This window comes from Lepisma saccharinum, chromosome 9 (assembly GCF_977018435.1).
Source record: "Lepisma saccharinum chromosome 9, izLepSacc3.1, whole genome shotgun sequence".
In the NCBI taxonomy this organism is placed as follows: domain Eukaryota; kingdom Metazoa; phylum Arthropoda; class Insecta; order Zygentoma; family Lepismatidae; genus Lepisma; species Lepisma saccharinum.
In genome coordinates this window covers 40,682,335-40,700,425 of record NC_139237.1, presented here as the reverse complement: position 1 = coordinate 40,700,425, position 18,091 = coordinate 40,682,335, and the positions used below count along the sequence as shown (strand labels likewise).

Here is an 18,091-nt window from a genome sequence, read left to right as displayed (position 1 = left end):
CAACAGAAAGTATTTGCCCAATACTTGGTTGGTGTATTTTAGATCAAGACGTTCCTGAGGTTGGGGCGACAAAAGACTACTCTGAGTTTGTCCCGATATCCCTGGTGTCAGCTCTCGTAGACTGGAATATTAATTAATTAAACTTTATTTCTCTTATAACTACCAGAATGCTAAGTTTCTTGCTTTTTTGATGAAGTATGAGGTGAACAATGACCATTTTCAGAGAACAGAAGGGGGTCGACTGACAGGTTTGACCTTTCAGCCTCACTTCCTTTTTAGACAACGATTTTTAAGAAACCCTTTTAATTCACCAATGTTTATTAGTCTCAATTACAATACAATTTCATTAAATTAAACTTAATGCAAAGCTATGAAGCATTGTTCTTCAATTGTTTATGCGAGGCCTGTCTCTCTCTTCAGCATCTCGATTGCAAGTTGAGGGTTGTCGGTGGGTACCTGCAAACGAGAAGGAAAGTTGTCACAAATTTTGCACATTATATTTAAAGCCATGAAGCTTGCATCGGAGGTTTTGCAGGGTAATTGATGGGAAACCTGATTGTAAGAGACCTGCAGGAAGCCAAAGAAAAATTGGGTAGCAATATTAAGATTGGCATAGAAATTTCAGGAGTTGACTGGTATTGCTCAGTTTAGGGAGCAATGTAGACCTCATGTTACTGCGGCAATAAACAGAGTTTAAGAATGCCATAGACTTAGTTTGTAACTTCTTTATAAAGGAGGAAGAAATATGATTATCGTTGCTGGTTCTGTGCGACGACATACCTACTGTGATAAATTCATAACTGGATGATACATGCTTTCTTGTGTTGTTTCGAACTTGTGTGTATATAGCACACTGGGAAAACACGCACTGCAGAGAACAGATTTGATACTTGGGAAATGGTTAAATGTTCTTATTGTATGACAAAGTAACAGTAATGATGATGCGTTCCTTTTGAAGCGAAGGAACAGTGTTAATTTTGGAAGCAAAATTACTGCAACTGTAATATGTTCTCTCTTTGGTTACTTACCCAACCCTGATCATCCATAATATAAATATTGTTACCATTAACTCTATTAATGTTGTACGCTAGTTTTCAGTATCCATTAATCAATAGATGCATAAATATTCAGTTGATATGATAGTAAAGACAACATACCATATGCCCAGAGCGGTCTACCCAGTAGACCCTGAAACGCCCAGAGCTCTTGACGTATCCCTCCAGGTAGCCATCGACGTTGATTCCATCTCTGTCGGCACTCTTCCAAGCGCTTGCTCCAGACCACTGCAAGTTCTCTATCCACTGGAGGGTGCCTGTAAAGAGAACATTCGTTCATATATTCTAAAATAAAACATCCGCTGTTCTTGCCATCAGTTATTCAGAAAATGTGCTTTGTATTTGTTGTTATTTTACGCTGTCTTTCTAATTCTATAATGACGGATGAAAATCAGAATAAGGGATGATTAGATGAGTGAATACTCACAAAGTTGCACTCATGCCCAAGTGAGGACTCGAACCGAAAACCTTCCTCTAGTTGATCTCTCAATGAGCTCGATCATCGATGTGTATGAAAGTGACATAAAATAAACAGAAGTACGAAACTACATACATACAAATGATTTTTTTTACTAAAAACAACCAAAAAGATAAAATTAGTTCGAAAGTGACTATTTAATTTGAAGCCATGTCCAATTGATCGTCTAACCACTTATCCTTTAAACAGCCAATGGGTTATATATGACCCATAGAAAGTATAGGCGAAAACAGCCAATGGGTCAATATGACCCATGGTGCCGATTACAATATTCACATGCTTTTAGGACCTTCATACTTGTTGTCAACGCTGACAGATGTTGAGATAAGACTTTGAAATGTCATGTGGAAGAAAACCCACCCCTCCCCCTTTCTCTAATATGTAAATTAGCTATTTTTAGGCAAAATGCAGGATTGTACATATTGCATCATATTTCAGCCTTTATGAGAACTAGGGACTTAACAAGTTTCAATTTGTTGCAAAAGGTCTACTCTTTGAAAACAATGCAAAAGTTTTGCGCCCTTTTTCCAAAATAACGGGAGAAGAGGGGGCGAACGCCAGATTTTTTTTAAAAATTTGGGGACTTGGCCCCTCCCAACCCCGTTTTTCTCACTTGGGCTTTCTGAATTGTACACAGTCGCGTGCTCCGATGTTTTTGATTTTACACAAAAGTTATCCGAAGTAGATGGCTCAAATAGTCTCCGAGATATACTAATTTATTCTCTAATATGCAAAATAGCCATTTTTACCAAAATGCAGGATTGTACATATTGCGTCATATTTCAGTCTGTATGAGAACTAGAGACTTGAAAGAAGATTATCTTTGTTGCAAAGGTATATTCTTTGAAAACATTGAAAAGGTTTGCGCCATTTTCCCAAAATAACGGGAGAAGAGGGGGCGAACGCCAGATTTTTGTTTTTTTCATTGAAATTTGGGGACTTGGCCCCTCCCAACCCCGTTTTTCTCACTTGGACTTTCTGAATTGTACAAGGTCGCGTGCTCCGATGTCTTTGCTTTCAAACAAAAGTTATCCGAAGTAGATGGCTCAAATAGTCTCCGAGATATACTAATTTATTCTCTAATATGCAAAATAGCCATTTTTACCAAAATGCAGGATTGTACATATTGCGTCATATTTCAGTCTGTATGAGGACTAGAGACTTGAAAGAAGATTATCTTTGTTGCAAAGGTCTATTCTTTGAAAACATTGAAAAGGTTTGCGCCATTTTCCCAAAATAACGGGAGAAGAGGGGGCGAACGCCAGATTTTTGTTTTTTTTTCATTGAAATTTGGGGACTTGGCCCCTCCCAACCCCGTTTTTCTCACTTGAACTTTCTGAATTGTACAAGGTCGCGTGCTCCGATGTCTTTGCTTTCAAACAAAAGTTATCCGAAGTAGATGGCTCAAATAGTCTCCGAGATATACTAATTTATTCTCTAATATGCAAAATAGCCATTTTTACCAAAATGCAGGATTGTACATATTGCGTCATATTTCAGTCTGTATGAGGACTAGAGACTTGAAAGAAGATTATCTTTGTTGCAAAGGTCTATTTTTTTAAAACAATGCAAAGGTTTGCGTCATTTTCCCAAAATAACGGGAGAAGAGGGGCCGAACGCCAGATTTTTGTTTTTTTCATTGACATTTGGGGACTTGGCCCCTCCCAACCCTGTTTTTCTCACTAGGGCTTTCTGAATTGTACACGGTCGCGTGCTTCGATGTTTTTGCTTTCAAACAAAAGTTATCCGAAGTAGATTGCTCAAATAGTCTCAGAGATATAACGTTTTTCTGAAATAAGTGTAAAAATTTAAAAATCGAGCGCAGGCCCGCGCGAGAGAGGGGTTACTTTCGAAAACCGGCTCGGCTGTTTAAAGGTTATTCCACTGAGACACAAGCCAGTGCCCGCTACACCGAGAGTCATCTTCGGTGCCAGGTCAGAGGTGTGAGGCGGATGCTCACAAACAACTGGGCTTCAGTCAATTTATTTCACAACAATACAAAGCCTTTACACAGAAACCCTGTTCATAATCAATGACATTTATTCCGTATAAATCCTCTGATTACTGCTGAATTTCAGCAGGAACACGAGCGAACATCACTTGATATGCGAGCAAGCTTTCACTTTGCTCACAAAAGTATTAGGCCATAGAATATACCATCACTGTGTGATTCGACTGTGGCAAGTGTCGTGGTGCAAAAAGGTAATTGTTGACGTGAAATTTTGTGTTATATTTTAAACTTATAAATTGCATTAAAATTGAAGCTTTGGTCTAAAGGATGTGCATATACTGTCATTGCCCTTTACTTTTATTTGGTATTTTTTGGTGGCTGAATTTATAAACAAACTATACTCTTTTTAGCAGTGGAGAATTACTACGCTGCCCTTCATATATTTAATCACGTTGTGACAAGCTGTTTTATTTGTGAGTACAGTCTCGTATTTAACTGCATCAAGAAGAAACTTACCATAAGTGTCAACAATCAAATCAAGGTTGCCAGTGAACACAACAACGTTGATGTCAGTTTCCTCAAGGAGTTGTTCCACTAAAAGAAGAAAAGAAACAATATATTTATTGTTGTCTGTAATATTACATTTTATGGGCATAAATTGAATAGCTTGTTGAGGAAAACACAGCAGTGACAAGCAATTACGTTAATAAGTAGATAATAGAAAACTTGTAGATAAGTACAAATATCTATGTAAATATTGACTATGCACAGTTATTAGTATGATATTGTTTGTATTTAAAATGCATCATTTGTTACATCTGTTTACGCTTGTGCAATTAAGTGTATTGGTATTATGAAATGTTAATACATACTAATTTTAATTCCACATTTTTGAACCAATGTTTCTGAGAAAACCACGTGTCATTCTAGAGAAAGATATATCTATTTATTAAAATGTGAACTACATGATTGTAGTTTTGTTTGATCTATCTTGATTATTTTCAAATCACAATATTTATTGTATTGTTGAAGCTACAGTTCATATGCAATATTTTTTTTTTTTCACATGCTTCTCGGCCCTCGGTGGCAAGGCTGTAAGGAGCTACTCTAGCTGGCTTTTCCTCCACCTCCCCAGTTTCAGGTAGAAACAGCCGCCAGAAGGAAAAGGGAAGATTTCTGCCTCTACCTCCCTTACCTCCTCGACCCCCCGCTGCAATGGTTGAAAGGTCTTGTTTCAAGTACCCCAGTCTATCTCCCACAGGAACAGATAGGGATTGGTTTCCCCTCGATTCCTTTGTAAATCCTCTAAAGAACTCCGGGGAAAAATTTCTGCAGTACTTATGTTCTCTGTATTTACACCACAATGTTTTACACGTTGTATGTATAATATTTCACGTAGTTTTATTATTTATGAAAGTGGAACGTATTATGTGCAGACTAGAATGTTATGATCTCTCTTTTTCTTTCAAATATGGAATATATAATGACTAAATAACAAATATTTGCTCGCTCTCGCTCCCATTTTAATAGTATTTTATTTAAATATACTAATCTCTTGGCCTCCAATAAAAAAAAATGGGTAAGCTAAACAGTCATAAATACGGATGTATTTATTTGCGCAAGAGAACGTACATTCTTCTTGTTGTTGGTTTTGTTTATCTTACTTCGCTTTTCTGTCGGAAGGATGAGTGATGATGTGATGAAATTGATGAAGGGACCTCACAAAGAACAATCCAGGCCGGGATTCGAACCCGTGACGAGCACGCATTCTTGTTCCTATGTGTTGTTTTCTGCCTGCAGCAAATAATGAAATAATTTGGAATGAAAAATTTATCCCACAACTCAAAAAGCCAAATGAATATTATTGAAGAAACTACGAAAAAGTGGGCCTCCCCGATGGCGCAGTGGTAGCGTTGTTGCCTTGTAATCAAGGGGTCCCGGGTTCGATACTCGGTGGAGGCACATGGCACAGTGGTTCGGATCCCACTTTAAACTGTAGGTCCAGTCCCGATTAGCCTTAATGTGCATAAAGTGGACTTAAAACAACAATTCAATCAATCAACTACGAAAAAGTGTGTTTTCTTACCTGTTTATCTCCTTTAATATTGCATTTTTGCCACCTCCCATCACTTCTTTTTTTAAATTAGCTAATGAGCTTATGGAAGTCATGAGGGACAATCATAAACAGAGAACTCTGGACTCCTCATTTCACTGCAGATGCACTGGGAGGAAATTATTTGTATTTTTTAATTATTTTTTTTAACGTTGCTTTCTTCCATCACTTTACCTAACTTCCGTAATGACGATGAACGTTGATTAAATTAAACGGGTGATGGGTGGATACAAAGAAACACTCATTCACAGGGCAGGGCTTAGCCCGGATCCTTCAGTAACGATATCGTGAGATGGAGAAATTAGGGAAATCAAGCAATTCAATTTTTTAAAAAAACGTTAATCATATACAAAGATGGTGTTTCAAAAATTAAATTGAAAATTACCACTGAGGAAAAATGCAGTTTGCTTTACCGATACCCATGTATCCGTATGGTTAGCACTTTCCTCTCGTCTTTTTTGTAGGCCGACCTCCGTGGGGAAGTGCAAGTGGTCCTGGATCGGTACCCCGGTGGAAGCACATCGTGTTTCGGATCCCACTTTAAGCTATAGGTCCAGTCCCGATTAGCCTTTCTGTGCATAAAGTGGACTTAAAACACCAAATCAACCATCCGTGGGGAGTGGTTATCACAGCATGCTACAACACCAGGAGTTCCGGGATCGAACCCCGACCTGGGCATGGGTGTTATTTGTGTTTGTCCTTTCATTGATATTATCGTATCATCTTCGCGATCAACCAAATGTGACAAAAAAGCGACGCTAAGTAATAAAAATCAAATCATTGATTGATTGATTGATTTGGTTTATTTTACTTTGCTTCTCCACTACTTTTGTCTAATTGAGAAGATAATACGATAAAATTGATGAAGGGACTCGCACAAAGAACATATATGGCCAAGCCGAGATTCGAACCCAATATCTCTGGCTTAGTAGTTAATTCAAATAGTTTTTGGTTTTCGAAAGGGACTGTGAGTTACATGTACTTTCTTTTCAGTAGTCATTCCTCATTTTGCAATCTTGTTCTGTCTTTGACGTTATTTTTTTTAGGAATACTGGCCCCTAAAGGGGGGTGTATAACCCACATCAACCCCCCTCCCCTTGGGCACACCACTGATTGCTACCCGAAGTGTCGATGTCACCGCACGTCTCTGCAGTAAAATATGACAACAAACAGCTCCTTTCTGTGTAGGAATTCTGTTAGGGGAGAGAAGGGGAAATAAAAATGTCTCTCTCTTTCTAAGGGAAAGAGGTATGGTGAGTGGGACTTGAAAGAAAGTATAAAAAAATTAGGTACATTGAGAGGGGTAGCGCTGGACAGAGAGAAGGAGTTTTCCCTCTCTTATAATAATCTTCATTCCATTCTTTCTTTCATTTTGGAACAGAGAGAAAGAGACACACAGAGACTTGTTCTTTAAGTTTATCTCTATCTCTCTCTCTCTCTCTGTGTATTGACAGAGAGACAGAGAGAGAGGAACGACATATTTCCACTTTTCGGTAAATTTGTGACTTTTCTGTAACTTTAACTTGAGTAATTCATGAATTCTTTCCCGTCCAAAAAAAAAAATTCTCCTGCTCCTAAATTCCACCACCCCCAAATGAACCGTAACCGTAAGGGAGCTTTTGGACCGAAGCGACAAGCGACACATCTGATCTGGAAACTAACTTTCAGAAATAAATATTACTTTCGTACTGAAATGACACTATAAGCTGCACACATCGCTTGTCGCTTACATGTTGCTCAGACTACACAGTTTTTTCAATAGCATGCTTCGTGTCGTTTCTGCCTGGTGGTTGCACATTTGCAGTGAATGTTCTTTACAGACTGCAGGGACAGTGGCACTTGTTATTTCCATATGAATGCTGCTTGTTACATGTCACTTGTCACTTGTCGGTTTGGTGTGAAAGCTCCCTAAGATTGCTTTTCACATTCTCCAAATTGACTGGACATACGGAACGGAAAGCAATATAGTCCAGGCAAACTAAAGCAGTTTTCCATCAAACCTGGGCAAAATTGCTTCAGAAGCTTTTTAAACAATTTCTAGCTCAGGAATCATTGATGAATAACATATCCAAAATCGGACCACGGGAAAACCACCAAAAACGGATTTCAAAATGGCGGACTGGCTATTGTGAATTTCCTTACATTGTATGTTAATTTGTGAATAATTTTTAATATTTTGTATATTATTACTTAAAAATTATGTTTCCTTGTTGTGTCAAATTATATTTTGCCTTTTAAAAATGAAGATATCTGAATTGTGCACGATTTGTAAGAGAAAATTAGACAATGGACAAGATGTAGTTAAAATATGATCACCATGAATGACCAGCATTGAATGTAACGATAAATGCTGATAGATAAACAATAAGGGGGGAACCCCCGAATACAACCAAACCTCCACCCGTATGCATTCGAGGGCATACGCTTGTCCCAGTGCCTCTGCAATAAACTGGGACGTCTTTTGCTCGAATTGCGGTTCCCCCGTTATCGTTGTGCACTACTATTTTATTGATAATTGCAGATACATAAGACTGAAAATAAAAAGAAAACAATACAAGATTAAATAACATAGTTAATAAATTGAGTTACATTACATTACATTTGTAGACAGTACAATGCTATACATTTTTCCTCGTGAATAAGTATCTTCCGTTACATATTGTTTGTATTACAATTTTAGGTGATATGCTGTAATGTGTGGTGATCTAGCATGTACCGGATCCCGGGCTCCAGGATCTATGAGTGAGAAGTTTTTGGAGCTTGCACGCCCTATGCATTACATAATATTGTTTATTGATGCATCAGGAGCCAGCAACCGAGAGCGGGTGAGCTCTTGGTTTAAGACCATTTATTTTTACGTTTTGCAATTATTGTTGTCAAAGAATGCTCCACCCCAGAGGCTAGGTGTTCCGCTGTCGGTGTCCAGCCCCCATCTGTACAAGAGTTTGGGGTTTGGAGTTGGTAAAGAGTGATTATAGCGCGCGCGAGTTTCCTTAGAACGGGTATGTGTGGTTTCTTAATGCTTTGAGATAAAAATTATATATGAGATAATAATAGATATAAAAATTTAAAGAACATAATAAAAAGAAGAAGAAGAAAAATATTTTAACACTGGAGTTCCAGCGTAGTGAAAACATGGTGCTGAAAGTGTAGATATATGGTGATAAATATGAAACTGAAATATAAGACACTGGAGTACCAGTGCAGGGATAAAATGTGTAAAGTGCACTTTAGCATGGCAATTTAAAGATATGTGTTTTGTTTGCGTCTGATGAGGATATTTATATGAGTTAGAGGATTAATTTACATGTTTGATGTTCTGGATGCATCCACCCTTATAAGGTAGTCTTTATGTTTCTCACCAGGCATTCTGGACGAATTCTCCTACGTTCCTCAGCTTCCTGCCTTCCCAGTAAGACAGCGAAGAAACTTCTTCTAGAAGCATTTTCCGGAGCTTCCTCCACTTCTTACACTTCGTCTCCTTCTGCCTCTTGTTCGTCCAGCCGAGCCGGTGCGGGAGGCACATTACTGGTGTGTGAATTCCTTGCCGGTTGAATCCTGATATTCCTTACTTCTTCATTGTGCCTTGCCGGGATGGGCACTTCCGGTTGGGGATTTTGGAGCCGAGTATTAAATTTTCTTTGTTCTTCTAATGATACTGCGTTCGCCAGGGCTCTAAGCTTGTCCAACTGCTGAGGACATAATAGTGTTTTGATGTCAGTGGTTGGTAGTTCCCGTCTTAGTCGTTTGATATCTTCACCAGCTGCCTGGCAGAAGAAGACTTTGTGTTCTGGCGTATCTCTTATCACACCACATGCGCTGCATGCAGGTGTGGGTCTGCTGCCTATTCGGCAGAGATGCGTACCATATGGGCCATGGCCTGTCAGAAGATGTACGAGTCCTTTTGAATATTGATTGCTGGCTAGTTTATTGTATCTGATGTTTTGCACAAAGCTATATACTCTTCTTCCATTCTCAGCAGTTTCCCACTCCATTTGCCATTCATTTGTCAATCTTGCTCTTATATCGTGTAGGGTAGGGAGGAAGATTCCAACACATTTCGTCAATTCCTGTTCATCTCCTTTCCTGAACTGGTATTTGGCTGCTCGCCATCTCACTTCCTTATCTAGTGGTATGTTACCAGTTACGGCAAGGAGCGCCTCCGTGGAGGTCGTACCAAATGCTCCCGTCACTCTCAGGAGTATTCTCCTTTGTGAGGATCGAAGTACCCTAACATTCTTCTTATTTTTAAGTCCACCCACCCAGACCGAGGACGCATATGTGGTAATCTGTTCATATATGGACTTTATGTATGTATCCATGATACCTGGTGGTAGATTATAGTTTTGGGCTGCCAGTCTCGTTAACTTGCTCATGGTATTTTCGCCTTTTTGGGTAATTTTGCGAATGTGAGCCCCAAATCTCATCCCTTCCTCCAGTGTCACACCCAAGTATTCAAATTCTTTTGTCCTTTTCACTGTTGAGCCAGATATTTTAATGCTAGGATTCCTCTTATGACTTAGATGTCCTTTGGCAATAAGGTATTTCGTCTTAGATGACGAGAGTTCTAATTTTGCGCCTCTGCACCACTCTGCCAACGTTCTCAATGCTTGATTTGCTTTATTCTCGGTTTGAGCTCTCGAGTTGCCCGAACACACCACCGCTACATCATCGGCATAAGCAATAACTTGGTCAATGTTTTCGTCATTTTCTAGCGCTCGAAGACAGGGTTCAAGGTTTACATTCCATAGATGCGGGCCCAATACCGAGCCCTGTGGACAGCCCTTTGTAGTTATTTTTAATACCTTTACTCCATTTAAGTCGAGGTGAACTCGTCTGTCTTTGAAGTAATTTTCCAACAATCTGAGGAGTGTAACCGGGCAGTTTATTTTCCTGAGGGTGTAGAAGAGGTGGGGCCACCACAAATTGTCGAAAGCCCTGCTAATGTCCGCGAAAACGATTACGACGAGCTTCGTTTCTGATTTTTCCACAGCCTGTTTTAGCTTATTTATAGCGTCCTCCGTAGAACGACCCTTTGTGAAGCCATACTGGTTGTCATTTTTTCCTACCATGGCGAGGAATTCCTGCAGACGCTTGTTTATAAGTTTTTCAAAAAGCTTCCCCATAGTATTTAGCAGGCAGATGGGTCTGTACGATTTTAAGCTCGCAGCATCTTCTTTTCCTTCCTTCCTGATTACTACTAGGCGTCCTTCCTTCCATGCCCTGGGGAATTCCTTTCCTATAATACATTGGTTGAAGAGGGCTGTAATGAAAGGTAGTGTTTTTGGAAGCGTTTGCTTGATTACTCCAGCTGGTATGCCATCTGGGCCTGGCGCCTTTTTACTTTTCATTGATGTCAGCTCTCGGACAATTTCTTCAGATGTGAATGGGGCTATGGGAGTGTTGTTAGGATAGCGTCCACGTTCCCTCCTTATCGCGGCATTTTCCTCGTTGTCCGTTTGTTCTTCATCATCTGGGAGGAGTCCATGCAGCATCAGTTCCGCGGTTTCCCTTGCGTTATTGGTTAGGGTTCCATCAGATCTTTTTAGGGTTGTTGTCACCTCTCTCTGTTTAGTTTTGCTCGTGATAATTTTATACGGCAGACTCCATTTATCGTTATTAAGATATCTATTTACGAAATTATGCCACCTTTTCAATTTGAAGCTTTTCAACTCTTCTGCATATTTAGACTTTGCTCTTCTATAGTCTTCTAGATAAGTTGCTCTTATGTCAGGAATGTTTGGTTTTTGGTATAGTTTTCGAGATCTGCGCATGTTGTTCCTAAGCCTTGTCAATTTGTTTGACCATGGTTTAGGAGGTCTGTCCATATCGTGCCTAGGCGTGGATGCCTCTATGGCTGCTTGAAGCTGTTTCGTGAGCAATTCTGCCAAATCATTTGCGTTATTTGCAGATCTAGAGCATTCTGGCAGATCGATGTTGTTTAGCAGAGCAGTCTTGTCCGTTTTTGCCCAGTTGTAGGTAGGTGGTCTCATCATGTGGGTTTTTGGAGCACCTTCCAGGTTGACATAAAACTCAATGACGTTGTGGTCACTGGTTGTTACCATGTCCAGGACTTTCCATCCCTCTATGAGAGGGCTCATGCGGTTGTTGGATAGAGTTAGATCAATATTACTGCTCGCCCCCGCTCTACCCTGGTATGTTGGTGGGTTACCCGGTTGATTTTCTACATTTTCTGATAGAGCCGGCACATCGACGATTTGCATTTGCAAGCTATGCTGAAGATTCTCTCCATCATTGCAGCAGCCAGACATCACAATTACATAAAGCCCCTACACCTGTACTTGCAGAAAACGTTGTTTGTCGTCTGAAAATCTAACCGTGCAGACAGTGTTCCTGGGAGGTAAATTTGTGACAAGATGAAGTGACAGATTATGGACCGGACTCGGATTGAATTTTGTTTGAAGTCCACTTTATGCACAGAAAGGCTAATTGGGGCTGGACCTAAATTTTGAAGTGGGGTCCAAACCACTATGTGTTTCCACTGGGTATCAAATCCAGGACCCTGTGTGAGACTTGAATCAGACCTCGTGGCATTCCCTGCAAAGCAGGTGAGGACTGACACGAGGAAATGGATTTACAGAAATCCAGAAGGCAACATGGCTGTTTTCCATACACTTGTGTTCCACTTACAACTTAGTCATTTAATATACCTAAGTTTTGATGGGAAGTGAGCAACACAATGAAATGCGAGAAAGTAGATAAACTGGGGACCGTAATGTTATTAAAAAAGGAATAGAACTACTGGAATCCATATCTCCATTCCATTTTGACTCAAGTTTCTGCAACACTAGTACAGCAGTTAATTTTGATGAATTGCATTACATTGGTACGGATATCATCTTCAAAATAATTGAGAAAGATTGTGTTCAAATATTCTGCCAAAACATTAACAAAGTGAAAAATCATAGGATTTTCTGCTGCTGCTGCATTGTGGGCCCTGTCGATACTATATTCAAGTAGATGCAGCACCAGGGGCGGCGCGTGCCTTTTCAGTCAGGCAGGGCACATTTTTCTTTTGGGTGGGGAGGGGGGGCAGTTTACCTCTATATTCCTCTTTAAGGTTTTTGAGGGGAGTTCCTTGATATGGAGTAAGTAAATTGTTCGAACAATTTGGAATAAAATTAACATTCTGATCAAGATATCTCTCCAAAGAGCATTAAATACTCACTACGTAGGAATACGAAAAATCAGCAACATATGGAACAAATTACATGAATAAAAAAAACTCGAATATTGACGTCGGAACCCTATACGCTTGCAGTAACTAAACTTTGGGTAGATACTGGAATGATTAGAAAAATGTTACACTGCAGTTTCTCTTCCATTGTCAATGAATTGAAAGGCGTAGATATTAAAGTTTCTACATGATTCAATGTCATATTCACCAAGTATCCACTAATATCAATGACTAACTAGGAAGATGATGCACCGTTAAGTTCAGTTACAACATTTTACGTTGGCCATGTACCCCCAAAAAGTTCGGTGATACTTACGAAGATATTCTGCATGTCAAGTTGCTGGAACACAGACACAATTACACAAATAAATAAACACGTACAGTAACTATAAAATCGCGAAAAACTAATTATTTCATAAGCGACCAATACGCACAGACGGAACGCAACGCAAACTCACACACTAACTCAAATCCAAATCCGTATTACAATGGGAAGAAAGAATGATCTTTTTGAAAATACGAGGGACTAGTTTGTGCAATAAAAAGTGTTGTCAACTTTTCAGGTCGCCGGAACAAGCGCGAAGAAAAGCATTCGAGGGAGTTTTTTCTATCTTATTGCTGCAGGCTGGAAGAACGAATGAACTGCCTGCCAAGCGTTGGAAACGCTGAACGGTGAAGGAGGCAAACATGAATGGGCAGAGCACCTCGTTCACTGCCCAGAGACGGCTACGAATTTTGCGCTTTTCCATTGTGAGGGGACCGTCCCTTGCCTATGCTGTAAATGTTTGGATCAGTCAGTGACGTCACGTCTCCGGGGCAGAGCCGAAATTGGACTCTCTCCAACAGGACGGAGAAATATATTAACCTCGCACAGGGTGCATACCCTGTAAGTCTGGTTGCAGCAACGTAAGGGTTGAGGGAAAAAATAAAAAATAAAATATTTACGCGTATATACCGATCGTCTCTTCAGATGAACTTTTTATGTTAAAATTGTTGTGGGGCAGTGCCCTAGTTGCCCTTTATGTAGCATCGCCACTGTGCAGCACTCTTTCAGAGAATTACTACTTTTGCCACTGGAAGATATCATTTCTTATGAGCTTCGTGCATATCCTCGTGCATTATTCGAATGATAAAGTATGTTGAGAGCAGGCCAGAATTCTCAGTTAAGTCATGAAACAATGAAACACACAAGAATATTGCAATCCCTTGTATAGATATCACTCTGAAGGGCTATCGTATTTGATGGCTACAGAGGCTTTCCTACGAACAAGGGCTTAATCTTCGGGAGATTCTGCATTAAGACTAGTAGGAATGATAATTTCAGCGCTGGGAAGAAAGAACCCTCCCTAGCTAATGAAGAAAACAACCAAGCAATTATTTCCCTTATTGGTGAGACGTTGAAGAAGCACTGGTGAGCTATGTTCAACGCAGGTGAGGATGCTCATGTAGACATCGTTCATGCTGCAGTCTCATTACAAAATGCAAGTATTTGTACAACAGTAATAGAGGGAAGAGGCCGAATTGCTTCTGCACCATGCCAAGCACAATGGTTTCAAGTCGTACTATCGCAGTGACATAAGGCAGGGACGATCTCCCAATACTGTGTACAATATCCTCGGAATTCAATCATTGTTGGGTTGTGACATCCGCAAGGTGCTCATGTTTCTGTATGTTTTCACGGACTGTAATATCATACTAATATTTTTTCTGGTCTCCTCGATGGCATAGTGTTAACGTTCATCGCCTTGTATTCATTGGGCTCAGGAATTGATGTCTGGTGGAGGCACGTAGTGATTAGGATCCCACCTTAAACTGCATGTCCAGTCCTGATTAGCATATCTGTGTATGAAGTGGACCTAAAACAAAAACTCTAAACCACATCCGCAATGTGCTCAATTGGGAAATCCTCAGCACTAGAGAAATTGATGAAGGTAACTGATTGTGAGCTCCGTTCAGCTTCAAATTCATCTTATTTCCATTCCTACCAACATTCAGATATTGAAGCCGTTGGAAGAAAAGCAATGCTTCTGTTGTATGACTGTGAGTCGTTGGAATCCACAAACGAACTATGTCGTCGAATGTTAATCGAAATCATAATAAATCATAATAACAAACCAATAAATAGGAATGTTTATGAGGCCACCTACACTTGTAAGGAAAGACACACGAAATTGAACAGGGATGATGGGAATGTAGACGAAATCTGGGTTAAAATGTTTAAAAGATGGGATGTACATGAAAAGAAAAACAGAATTGGTTTCCATGTTAGACCAGAGGTTATCCGGGCAGCTCAGGAAACACTGTATGTGACGTAAACTCCGGTGGGGAGGTGGAGGGGGGATAAGTAGAAAAGAAACTTCGGCAATTTCCTGCATTCCAAGTAGAACCAGATACCATCATGGGCGACTGTGTGCGGGACGTTTTTACAGTTTTAGGTTTTGATTTTTTAACATCTTCAGGGATTCTTAACGGGAGTAATACTGGTTTTGAGAAGCTTTTTACCAAGGACCAGGCATGATTTTTTTAAAAAAATTATATCTTCCAAATGTACCTTTTAACGCAATCCTTGTTTTTTAAAAAAGTGACGCGGAATGTAGGATAATCTAGTGCCAAGAGAAACCTGATGAAAGGGGCTGTAGGAACCCCGAAACGTTGCTCAAACAACAAAATACTCGCTAAAACGCAAGTAAACAGTTATAGATGTTTTTTAGAAGAATTTTTTAGAAAGCATTATGCAATATGTTAATTGAAAACATTAGCTGCAAGTATATCATTTGTTACACCTGAGTGTTTGTCACCTACCGATTAGTCCACAAAGTACCATAAATTTCGCACACACTTTCAAATATGAATCTGGAAGTATAGAGAAGAGATGATCGAGATAAAAGGGTGGGGTTGGTATGTAAAGACTGCTATGCTGTACATCCACTAAATCTAGATTTCCTTCTTAAGATGATTTGCTGTTCCTGCACGTCGAACCTTGATGATACTCACGATGTGAATGCAAGCGCAATCGATTGTCCTCTTCAAGAGCTCGTGGCGAATGGTTCCAATAATAATATGATGACAATTACTAGAGTACACAGAATTCTTTTTTTGGAAGGAGTGTGGGGACTGGAATTGTAAAAATTGACATTACCTACGTTCTACTGATTTCGAATATTTGGAACTCTCCCTCAACATTTAAATCTAAGGATTATTTAAAGAGTGATTTTCATTTAGCACCTTCGTTTTTCCCAAGTTCTTTGCTGCTTCCATTTAAAAAATTTGATTTTTCTCAAAATTTCGGGAGGGACTGTGGCCCCATCCCTCCCCCATGTGTTAGCCAGTGTTTGCGGTCCATCCTTAGAGGTTGACTTTATAATTAAGAGAACTTAAAACAATTTTATTTTTAGTAATTGTTATTTTCTCAATTTCTAACCTCTATAAATAACTTAATATCAAAATTACATAAGAAATAGTACATTGTTTAAATTTAGTTTTAGTTTAAATATTATTAAATGTAAATAAAAGCATTACCTCTCTCTCTAAAATGCGTAAATTACTATATTTTTGCCTTTAGTAGAAAACAGCCAGTCCGCAATTTTGAAATCCGTTTTTGGGGGATTTCCCGTAGTCCGATTTTGTCTGATTTTGGATATGTTATTCAGCAATGATTTCTGAGCTAGAGTCGTTTTCACGTTCAGAAGAGACAACGGCGCTTATGGAGAAACCGCACAGTGTTGCCAATACAGCGCTAGCTCATGTCGCCGGGAAATGATCACCTTCCTTCACAATGAAGGTCTTACATATTTTGTATATATAATGATAATTATATGTAATTATTAACATTAATATTATACTGTGAACGTTACAGTTACCCTTTTTACTATGATCCATTGCGATCACTACACACGCGAGTGTAATGCACGAATATGACACTTCAGAAATCACTTAAAAAAGTAAAAATCACTGAGCGCTCACACAACTGAAAACAATTTTTCGAGAGAGGGAAAAAGTCTAAACAGACCAAAGCAGATCTCTCACTCAAGTAAGGGGACCCTGGCACATGGGTTAGATTCAAGTTGCAACCCAAACAAACAAATGAGTTATGGCCCACGTGAACTGATAAGACGTGAATGACTCAAGCAAGGCATGTCATATTTCTATCTTGAAGCCCCATATTTTGTCACGTGTTGGAAAGCCTTTCAAAGGTTAATATGGTGTCTATGAATTTATGTGTACGTTGGAAACTGAAAGGTGATCTTCATTTCAGTATTAATGTCGACAGTAATGTAAACGAAAACAACGTGTATTTGCGACAGCACTAATGTTGCTCACAACAGCAGCATTGGAAATAATTGTCAATTATTAAATTTAAGTAATTTCAATTCTACTATAACAAACTGCATGAAGTTCATATTTTTACTGAATGGAAATAAAATAACAACTGGAAAACTTGGTGGTGATTAGCCGGAATGCTGCGGTGAGTCAGCTCAAGATGGCCAGACAACGTCTCCTTACTTCGCGCGCGGTTCGGGTTAAGAAGAAACTCCAAATGCATGGAAGTAATATTTCTGGGAACCTTTGAGTGGTTATAAAAAATAATTTCATTATTTTCTCCACAACTTTGTCGCTGGAAGTTTTTACTTGGAATTACAGAACAAAAAATGGCCAGCGACGACATTTTCTACTGCACGAATATAAAAAATCTCCACATACTTTATTTGAATATTTTTTAATGCAAATATGCTTTAAAGTATTGATAAATTCTGAGTACCACCGTCACCTATGACAATTAAAAAACAGTTTCAATTTTTTTCATAATGAAAGCTTCAATTTTACGGCATGTTTCAACGTTAGGAATGAAAACAATGTAAAAATTGTGTTTTCACAGAAAATTTGCGTTTTTAATTTATCTAAAATTGTGTAAGCAAGTTACCAGTTTTTTGTGTTCACCATCGTATTCTCAACAAAATTTCCTGTAAAACTGCAGGTACCTATTTTACTTAAGCTAAATTTGTAAATCCAGAAATTTGACAACAGCGCGCTCGTATTTCCCATAAGAAAAGCATTGCCCATAAGAGCCCATTGTGTCTTCTGAACGTGAAAACGACTCTAGAAACTGCTTAAAAACCTTCTGAAGCAATTTTGCCCAGGTCAAAGTGTAAATTGCCTGGACTAATAAAATAATTCTGGTTTGCATACCTCTACGCATTGAGGTATTCTAATAGTTCTTTCGGCGAGAACAACTCTTAAAGAAATAAACCCAAGCCTATATACCTCCTGGGCCTCCCCGATGGCGCAGTGGTAGTGT

At 39.2% G+C, this 18,091-nt stretch overlaps 1 protein-coding gene across 1 annotated transcript in view; it reads right to left on the bottom strand.

Moving 5' to 3' along the window:
• Positions 1–323: 323 nt before the first annotated feature.
• Positions 324–18,091, bottom strand: part of LOC145992639 (retinoid-inducible serine carboxypeptidase-like) — a 62,911-nt gene continuing 45,143 nt past the window's right edge. Inside the window, exons 7-9 of the mRNA XM_083129010.1 lie at positions 4,001–4,078; positions 1,158–1,312; positions 324–456 (exon numbers count right to left, since the gene is read on the bottom strand). Of these exons, the coding sequence (XP_082985136.1) occupies positions 394–456; positions 1,158–1,312; positions 4,001–4,078 (296 nt within the window). The 3' untranslated portion in view covers positions 324–393. The remainder of the gene's footprint in view (positions 457–1,157; positions 1,313–4,000; positions 4,079–18,091) is intronic.